The sequence below is a fragment of the Carassius gibelio genome, chromosome A4 (genome assembly GCF_023724105.1).
Source record: "Carassius gibelio isolate Cgi1373 ecotype wild population from Czech Republic chromosome A4, carGib1.2-hapl.c, whole genome shotgun sequence".
NCBI lineage: Eukaryota > Metazoa > Chordata > Actinopteri > Cypriniformes > Cyprinidae > Carassius > Carassius gibelio.
In genome coordinates this window covers 28,024,894-28,035,002 of record NC_068374.1, presented here as the reverse complement: position 1 = coordinate 28,035,002, position 10,109 = coordinate 28,024,894, and the positions used below count along the sequence as shown (strand labels likewise).

At 38.2% G+C, this 10,109-nt stretch overlaps 1 protein-coding gene across 2 annotated transcripts; it reads left to right on the top strand.

Annotated features, from left to right (window-relative positions):
• Positions 1 to 311: 311 nt before the first annotated feature.
• LOC127975861 (dual specificity tyrosine-phosphorylation-regulated kinase 2) lies at positions 312 to 9,878 on the top strand. 2 transcript variants are annotated; one of them, XM_052579887.1, is made up of 3 exons: positions 312 to 735; positions 1,313 to 1,443; positions 5,242 to 9,878. In XM_052579887.1, the coding sequence occupies exons 1-3, from the start codon at positions 681 to 683 to the stop codon at positions 6,832 to 6,834; spliced, it is 1,779 nt and encodes a 592-aa protein (XP_052435847.1). In that variant the 5' UTR covers positions 312 to 680; the 3' UTR covers positions 6,835 to 9,878. The 2 variants fall into 2 exon arrangements, with proteins under 2 accessions (XP_052435847.1, XP_052435852.1); XM_052579892.1 differs by lacking the exon at positions 312 to 735 and adding an exon at positions 744 to 845.
• Positions 9,879 to 10,109: the final 231 nt, after the last annotated feature.

Below are 10,109 nucleotides of genomic sequence, written 5' to 3'. Positions count from 1 at the left end.
TTTAAAAAAACTAAATTAAATCCTGCTGCCTGTGATGATACATTGATGTGTAAAGACACAAAACGATCGGTCTGTGCAAGAAACTGTATTTTTTTATAGTTGTTGTTGATGTATTTGTTACCTCTGATGTACTGCAGGTTAAAGATATCTTTAACAAAGGCATTATTAAAAAATTAATTTGGTTCTCGTATTTACTCCAGATGTGACTATTATCTATTACTATTATTCCTCAGAGGGGTAGTTTACGAAAAATTTTAATTTGACTAGTAGTCACTGATAAATGTGAAAAAGGCTTGCCGCATGGGGAGGGGAGAGTAAAGTAGGAGGAGGCGAACTAGGGCGATAGATAAGTCCAGGCAGACAACACCCTAAACCGGTTTAAAGTAATTCCCGGTTACTGTATGTATTAGTTAGAGAATGCCACGGACTGAGCAGAATTTCCTAGGCCCAAAAGTGCGGAGCAGCGCAGAGCCATTTGTGCGTCTTTGTTTGTTGTGCACGTTTCCAAGCGATGGTAACGCGAATTCGGGTTGCGTTTGAGGAAGCGGCCCCTATAGTTTGCTTGCTCCGGTCTGGATGTAGCTGATTGGAGTAGCAGCAGTCAGAGTGGGTGATCACAGGGAGGAGGGGAGACTCTGAAGTGGCTTTTCTCTGTGTGTGTGTGTGATTCTCCAGCGGCCATGTTAACCAAGAAACCCTGCGCTGCCGCCGCTGCTGCTGTTGTCTACCCGACTGGTAAGGAACGCAATGCCCGGATCTAAGAGGGCGACGCCGGTCTCGTTTATTCTCCGGATTGGATTGTGGAGATGGGATTATTTATCCGATTTAAATGCTCCATAACGCGTGTAAGACTCGCAGCTTTTAGTTTCATTACTCGCCGTTGACTGCATGGTCGAGTACAGTAGCAATAAGCCCCGGAAACAGCATTGGAAAACCGGCCGTTTTTGTATTTATCTGTTCATTTTTATTGTTGCTATAGAGACTAACGTTAGATATAGAAGCCAAGAGCGTTGGATTAATGGCTCTTAGATGTTATGGTCGTTGTATAGCTCGTGTGTCCGTATTAAAGGTTTTCGTTGTGCTATGTTGATTTTTGTTTGTCGATTGTTTGTTAAATGGTTTAAATATCATTCAGGTCCTCCATAAATTTCATCATTGAAATACAACTGATGTATCAGTACATGTAACGTCACGGGGCTATAGTTTTTACTTTTTTTTTTTTTTTTTTTTTTGGACAAGCTAGCCTTTAATTACATCCTGACTGGCAATTGTGTAAACATTTTCCCAAATACATTTTCACTTGCTTTCACAGGCAAAGGGGGTGAGATTTGCCAGCTCCAGTCTTCCCCAGGACTGGGCATTGGGGGTCCCCGGGCTGGAGCAGGGACTGAAGCCACATCACCCGTCACATTACCACCACTCAGGAACAGCAACTCTCATCAGGTAAAATTTACCTTCTTGCTTGCACTTTCCACCATGCATATCCCATTCTTTGTTGTTTTGCTTTTTATAGTCGCATGTACTGACTCCAATACTTATGTAAATTGTTATGTTGAAAAATAACTTTGTATTTAGTTTACTGTATGTGTTTTCCCCATCCTTTTAGATTAATGTTAGAGATGTACCTGAAGGGAAAAAAAATCATTTTAATCCAAATTAATGTAGTGCTTTTCACACACACACACACGCACACAAACACACACACAAATGGTTCACTAAAATTGTACAAAAAATAGTTCCGTGAGCAAGATTAAGATTATTGTCAACACATTAACTCTGACAGCCCTAAAAAATACATTAAAATATATATATATATATATATATATATATATATATATATATTTTTTTTTTTCAAATTTTCTTTGGACCCCCTAGCATGCAGGGACCTCCTAGACTCCCATGCTTTATAGCATATGTTGTTCAGAGCCCTTAAGTAATGGTTCATTCTTCACACAGAATGCAAATCTGTTACTTGATTTTGATCATTGCTTGTGAATGTTGTTAATACATTAATACATTCAGAATAATCAAGGTGTATGTCAGTATTTTAAGATGTTACATTGGTAATGCATGAGAGAAAGGGTCTGACAGCAAAGAATGTCTTACACGGATATAGGCTTAAAAATGAAATTTGATGATTAGACGGTGTAATATTAGATTTGGTTAGAAAAAAAGACAGAACTTTATTTGTAAACTAGGCATTTTTAAGAAACCGTAGTAAGAAGACCTTGACAGTAGTTAAAATTTTTTAGAAAACCAAAATGCATGTCGTACCCCATGTTTTGGTAAATAAAATACATGTATGTTGAGTGGTAGTAGTAATGACCAGTGGCTCTCTCAGTCATTGGCTGATGTGTTGTGTGTGGAGATGTTGCCATTAGTCGGGGATGGGAAATGCTCAGGCCATCAGTGACGCCAACAGACACAGCTGAAATCTGTCATGTAATGAATTTCCTCCTGTAAATCTATACATCCAAATTATAATACATCGAGTCTGCATGACAAGGATGTTTTGCATGGTATCGGAACAATAAACATGATATTCTAATATTCAAAAAGTATCAGTAATTAATCAACGAGTTTATTAGTTATATTTAAAGAATTGTAGTTCATATAAATGTATTTGGCATGTTATTCTGAATTAAATAAAAGAATTGGACCAATGCCATTTATGACTAAGTAGCCAGGGGTTCTTTGTTTGGCTGTCATTCTAATAGGGGTAAATATAGACAGGCACATGGTAGCTGCATTTGTATTTCTGCATTCTCTTACAAGACAGAATTCCTGCCATATGACTATGCAGACGATGCCTGGCTTTCATTTAGGAATTTTTTTTTTCAGGTTTCAGAAGATGCAGAATAAGCTTCAAATCTTACTGGGAATTATAATTATTATTGCACCTTGCCCTTGCTTATTACTTGGTAATTAAGTGTCATGATGACCTATGACGTGACAATGCTTAAGTTGATGATTAAGTTAATGATTTCGAAGCGCTCGTTCCTACTTTATGTAACAGATTACATCAACAATTTAGTGCTGATTTTGTATATGGTATATAGAACTGATTATGTAAGGTCTTAAAATTAATTTCTTATATGCTTTACAATTGCCTACAAAGTTAAATAATATAGAGCATTTATCAGAAAAGTTATGGACGCTCAGTGCGTTTACATTTTTCTTCAAAGCTATTTGGTAGGTTAATTCGAATTATATACACATGTAAGAAGACATTCTTATCTTCAAGTGATATGGTAACTACAAGGACAGCAATATATGTCTTATCTATATTTGTTCTAAATATCTTTCCTGTTAAATTTGAATGTCATACCTTTCAAAGTTTAGTTAACATTATTAAGGCCAGTCCCATAGCTTTTTAGTACTTCTGCCATGCGGTATATGTACTTTGCAGAGTAAGTGAGTGTTAAAATGATTGCCATGCTCACAACATCTCTCAGAACAAATGTGTCTGTTGTTCAGCTCCAGTTGTGTCCTCTACGGCTGTCAGCAAACATGCCCTTTGCACGACCCCCACCTGTCCAGATCATGTTTGAATTAACCGACAGGGCAGCCGAGTAAACAAAAGAAAGAAATTGAAGCTTTATTTAAATTCACTGATTCCTATCAGAGTACCCAACTTTTGTACGATGCATAATCTAAATAATCTCTGTATTTTCAAAAATTGTTACTTTTTAAAATGTACTTATGAGATTTTATTTTAAATGATGACTGGTAAATTATTTAGACTCCCTTGCCTTACCTAATCTATAAATCTTAAATCTATAAATACACTTATTTAAACCAGTATGATTTATTGGACACTTAAAGATTTGTTTATTGCTTTAGGATTAGCTATTGGTTACGTTCAAATTTATATTTGAATGATACACTTTTCTAAACTAGCGGCTTGTTGTTAAACAGTGCATCATATTGTCACTGCCCTTGTCTGGTGTGAGACAAGGGAGGAGGAAGAAATATGGCTGTATATTTAATGTTTTAAGAGCAGATTGTATCACAACACTTGGATTTAGAGTTCAAGCTAAATCTAAAATATCTTAAACATATAAACTGTGTTCTGAAGATGAACGGAGGTCTTACGGGTTTGGAACGACATTATTAATGACATAATTTTGATTATTGGGTGAACTTACCCTTTAAGTGGATTGTGAGCATTACCATTCAAAAAACTAAAAATAAACACGAATCCATTAAAACTATCAGTCTCAAATAACAGGACAACAGCCATGTCAAGGGGAGTCATGTTCAAAGGTGTTTTCGTGTAGAATGAGAAGGTTGCCACAAACGTCTGACTGAAGCAACAGGATGTCCTTGTAAAAACAAGATGCAGAGGTAATCACATCATCAAGGAAGCAAGCATCTTGCTGGGCAGGAGATTCAGTAATGCAGGAAATTCATGTCTAATGTCCTTGAATAAACAAGTAAACAAACAAAAAAATGCCTCCCATAGCTTTGTGTACAAGTCTGAATTCTCCATCCTAAACAGGTAACAACAAATGGCATTTGAATTGAAAGGTTAAGAAATTACACTCTACACCTCGGACACCAATCTTTTAGACAATTATGTAACATTTTGCAGTCATGAACACATTAATTCATTTACAAGAATAATAAGATTTAATGATTAATAATGTAATGTATAGCATGGGATAAGATTTAGGCTAAGACATAAGTGCCCAATCTGTTTTTATTTGCCTGTCAAGCCTTCGTTCTTATTCTGTATATTGTGTGTTGATCTCTGGTCTTTATATTAGTTGGCCTCATTTCTTTTGATCTTGTAAGAACACACAATGAGCATTTAGTCATACCCTGTCCAGGCTATGCTTAGCACACGAATCTACTGTATTGTCTTGTCTTTTTTTTTGTCTGTTTGAATAGTGTGTGCAAATACACATGGAATTACATTTCTGAAAGCCTATTATAGAAAACCATGGAAAAATTGTTAGTCATTCTTACAACAACGGTGTTATCTGGCCTGAAGTGATCTCCCTTCCACTTTGCACTTTGTTAAGAGTCTGCTTTTAATATTTAGCTTGCTACAGTACAGTACCATTCTGTCAGCATGGACAGGGTTGAAATGACTTGTACAATTCAGTACCTTCAAAAGATTCTATAGCTGTCTCTTTTGTGTCAAATTGAAAATTGGCTAGGTAAATCAGCTGTGTTTTCCTCATTTTGGAAACAATCCTCAAATGATGCCTCTTGTTTTTGTTTTACCTTATCCAGGCTGGAGGCAATAAGCACACAATGAATGACCATCTGCACGTTGGGAATCACCAGCAGATCCACGTTCAACAGCTGTTTGAGGAAAATAGCAACAAACGGACCGTGTTGACTGCACAACCCAATGGGTTGGCTCCCGCAAGTAGAACAGGTCTAGCCATGCCAGAGAAGCAGCAAGAAAGCAGCCAGTGTCGACAAGGCAGCTCAACTTCCATCAAGTCAACTGAAAGCAAACCCAAGCCAGCACCTTTGACTCCTGAGCAGGCCATGAAACAGTACTTGTCCAAGCTTTCAGTGTTTGAGCACCAAGAGATCCTCAGCAACCCTGAGATCTATTTTATAGGTCCAAATGCAAAGAAAAGACAAGGTGTAGTTGGGGGGTCAAACAATGGAGGTTATGATGATGATCAGGGCTCCTACATTCAAGTGCCCCATGACCATATAGCATATCGGTATGAGGTACTAAAGGTTATTGGTAAAGGCAGTTTTGGCCAGGTGGTGAAGGCCTATGACCACAAGAACCACCAGCAAGTGGCCCTGAAAATGGTGCGTAATGAAAAGCGATTCCATCGCCAAGCAGCTGAGGAAATCCGCATTCTGGAACACTTGCGCAAACAGGATAAGGACTCCACCATGAATGTCATCCACATGCTGGAGAACTTTACATTCCGCAACCATATTTGCATGACATTCGAATTGCTCAGCATGAACCTTTATGAGCTTATCAAGAAAAACAAGTTTCAGGGCTTTAGTTTGCCATTGGTGCGCAAGTTTGCACACTCCATCTTGCAGTGTCTTGACTCCCTGCACAAGAACCGAATCATTCACTGCGACCTCAAGCCGGAGAATATTCTTTTGAAGCAGCAGGGGCGCAGTGGGATAAAAGTGATTGACTTTGGCTCCAGCTGCTACGAACATCAACGGGTCTACACTTACATCCAGTCACGCTTCTACAGGGCCCCAGAGGTCATTCTGGGTGCTCGATATGGGATGCCAATTGATATGTGGAGCTTAGGTTGTATCTTAGCGGAATTACTTACAGGGTACCCTCTCTTGCCTGGAGAAGATGAAGGGGACCAACTAGCATGTGTCATAGAGCTGCTGGGTATGCCCTCCCAGAAGCTACAGGATTCATCTAAGAGAGCCAAAAATTTTATCAGTTCAAAGGGATACCCCCGTTACTGCACAGTCACAACCTTACCTGATGGCTCAGTGGTGTTGAATGGGGGAAGGTCACGTAGGGGAAAACTCAGAGGTCCACCTGGCAGCAGGGACTGGATGACAGCACTTAAAGGCTGTGATGATCCCCTCTTCTTGGACTTTCTCAAACAGTGTCTAGAGTGGGACCCGTCCCTGCGTATGACCCCCAGTCAGGCCCTCCGCCACCCATGGCTCAGAAGACGCTTGCCAAAACCTCCCACTGGGGAGAAAACGACAGTAAAGCGGATCACTGAGGGTACTGGTGCTATAACTTCAATCTCCAAAATACCTCCCCCTTCTGGCTCAGCCACAAAGTTAAGGACTAACCTGGCACAAATGACTGATGCCAATGGGAATATACAACAAAGGACAGTGTTGCCAAAATTAGTCAGTTGAACACTTGTTTCTTTTTTTTTCTTTGAAATTATAATATTGGAAATTGTGCAAAGCTAAGCATTCAGAAGTGTGGTATTTTTTAGGAATAAGAGTCTTTAATGCATATCCGCCATTTATGAACTGCTTCGTAGCACCTTTTTCAGTTGGATTTTTTTCTAGGAAAGCTCAAATGGCCAAGAAAGGGGGAACAACACTTTTAAGTTTTTATCTCAGGGCTGTGTTGAATGCTGCTTTGAAGGAGCATTCATGCAAACTGGTCTGTAATAACAAAAAGTCGCACTTGGTTTAATACCTAAATGCCTTTGCCACAATGAAGTAATTTTAGGATACATTGATTTGTATGCTTCTAAAAATTTTATCACCACCCTCAGATCCTGTCAGATAAATAGCGTGTTCATAGATGAGGATTAAAAATGCATTTTACTAAAAGCTATGCGATATGAGGCTTGTTGCATTTCCCAGCATCATTGTTCTCAATATCAAGAATAGAGAACATACTCTAAGAGACTTAGTGAGGGTCATAATGGAGAGTGGATGTTTCAGACTGTTATGAGGTAGCAGAGAGAATTTTTATGTTTACATGATAGATTTGTTTTGTGCCTATTAATCTCTTGACATTCCTTTAAAGAAACTAAATGAGGAAAAGTGTCTAGAGTGGTCTACACTACAGCAGATTGATGGCAAATGTAAAGGAATTTATGTGGTTTGATAGAAACTAGGCTACACTGTTCTCCGTAGTACTTGACCGGTGTACATTCGTGTAATTATAAGCTATTCGCTGGAAGAGTTGCTTTTGAACATGTACTGTCCTGGAAGGAAAAAAAAACTGGTGCTTTACCTTTTTATTTATTAATGTTTTATAGCTTGAAACTTAATGTTCACGGAACAAAACAGTGTTGTGTTATCTCAATGAGTGAAGACAGGTTAGTTTGCAAGTTAGGGTCTAGATTCTTTTTGTCTTTTTGCAGTGACTAGGATTAAGAATTGAGTAATCGGAAGGCAGGACAATAAATTAACGTAACATAACGTAAAAGTAACGATGCTAATTAAGATAGATATTTTAAGTGGACAACGTTATGGCAGAGCAATGCAAATGATTCAGTACAGTACAGATGGCTACATTGCTTATATATTGTTACATAATCATTGTGTGGACTTGCTAATATCAGGCCAGAGTTAAAATTCTTAAAGGTTGTTCCCTTTTCTAAATAATGAATAATGCTACAAATAAGTTATTAATAACACTTTTTTTTTACCCCCAAATCCAGAACCATTGGATTTGAAAAAGAATATTTCACTAGATCACAAAACACTGGCCATTTTTATAGCATTTGTGACATGGAAATAATAACTTGACTGACATGGGTGTAAAATCTTAATAAGTTTAACTTATTTATCTTGTTTTGTTGTGTCAATGAAAAGCTAATATGGGTGGAACCAGTGGCCTGAATGTGGATTTTATTTATGGTGTAATGCACAAGAAATATATCTGCCACTATGTTGAGCTCTTATTATAGCAGGAGGTAGTCCTGCTTTCTTTCGACCAGTCATGGATTGTGGGGGTGTGGAAGGAGGTCAAACTATGGGCTGTCAGGGAGACCAGTGAAGCTGTAATGCTCATGTTGAGCCCTCAACCCCCCACCCTCTGACGGAGACTGGCACAGTGCCCTCCAGGCCTACTGCACACTGCACAGGGGGCTCAGGGCCCTTTGGACACCCATAGTGCTTTATGCAGAAATTACCTGCTAAGATCAGCAGGCATTTCAAAATGTTCTTTTTTTTATTGTTCTTTGAATTGACAGCAGTGTGGAATAATTGTGCCCTTAGGTTTAATACAATGTGCCTTTGGTTATCAATGCCATTCATTTTATTTCAAACAATGATTCTCCCTTCCATTTATTTTGAAAGACTCATGGTGATTTGAGCACATGTTTGAGCATCGCCCAAAGATACTTCCCAAACCATATTAAATGGGATTTGGGAACAAGCGGCCGCACAGTAGAGGTTATACATGCAGTTTGGACACTCAGTGTTTTTTATACTATGATTTGAGAGGACCCTTTTCCAACAGGGATGTCTTAGTAAGAGACAACAATTATTACAGTCTTCGTCACTGCATTCATTTTGTTGTCTTAACATCAGAGTTAAGACAAGGTGATACATTTGGTTAATTGTTATTACAATAGAAATAAGAACACATTTTAATATTTTACCTCAGACTGTTGTGATATTCTTGTACTTTATGAATCCAGGGCATTTGGTATATACCAAAGTGCATTCCTTTCTGTGTTAGTGGCTTTGAGGGAAATGAAGCCAGAATTTCTATTTTTACCTGATCAAGAGGCCATCAAGCCTGTCAAGGGCATGTCTTGAGATTGATAATCCTCTGTGGAGAGCGAATGATTGGGGAAGGATGCTTGAGCTCTATTAGACACTCGCATCACCTGGTAAAATGTCTGACAGATGTAGCATACCTCCAAACCTCTGTTACTTGACATGGTTGGATGTATCTTCAGAGCAGTGAAAACTGCAACCCCAAGAAATCCACAGTGACTCAAGTTGTCATCCCAGTGTGCAATACAGTGGTAGCATTGTTGAGGAAAATCAAACTACATGGCTGAAAGGTACATTTTAAAACAACATGCTTTTTACGATTTTTAAATATAAGCCCTAATTCTTGAATCTAGCTACCCACTGTCAACTGAGGTCAGTTCTTTTTTTTTTATTTTAAACGAATCTTTAAATGGAGGAATAAAGTTGACATTGTTTATATTCAGCCACAGATATGTTCTGTACATATGTGAATTTGTTGAGAATTTGATGTGGATGTGTACATATGTATAATGTTTTAATTTTGTGAAATGCTGCTGAAAACACTACATGTATTGCTGTAGTGGGGTTTTATTGTTGGCGGCCAGTTTGATACTGTATGTATTGTACAGCAGAAAAAAGAAGAGGTTCTTTTCTAGTGATCATTTGTTAAATTTTATTGTTGTGGCTGGAATACATTAATAATAAAAGTTTTAATGTCCATCTTTACAAAATGCTTTATGTGGTGATGTTATTAAGCCATCTAAGAAAAGAAAAAGAAAACCTAGAAGCTAAGCTAATAATTTGTTCTGTATTTCGGTTCAGATCATCTGTGTAACAGAAAGCTTTGAACACACATCAGCAAGGGGTGGTGTGATATAGTAGATACTGCTTAAGGTAAGCAACCAAAGGTTTGATGGTTTAACACTTTTATGGCTTTAAAGGCCCTTTCACGACAAGAACGA

Excerpts from the sequence above, each read along its gene's own strand:
- LOC127975861 (XM_052579887.1), top strand. The coding sequence starts at position 681 with ATGTTAACCAAGAAACCCTGCGCTGCCGCCGCTGCTGCTGTTGTCTAC. Across the intron at positions 736-1,312 it reads TGCTGTTGTCTACCCGACTG|GCAAAGGGGGTGAGATTTGC; the intron begins GTAAGGAACGCA and ends TTGCTTTCACAG. Across the intron at positions 1,444-5,241 it reads GGAACAGCAACTCTCATCAG|GCTGGAGGCAATAAGCACAC; the intron begins GTAAAATTTACC and ends TACCTTATCCAG.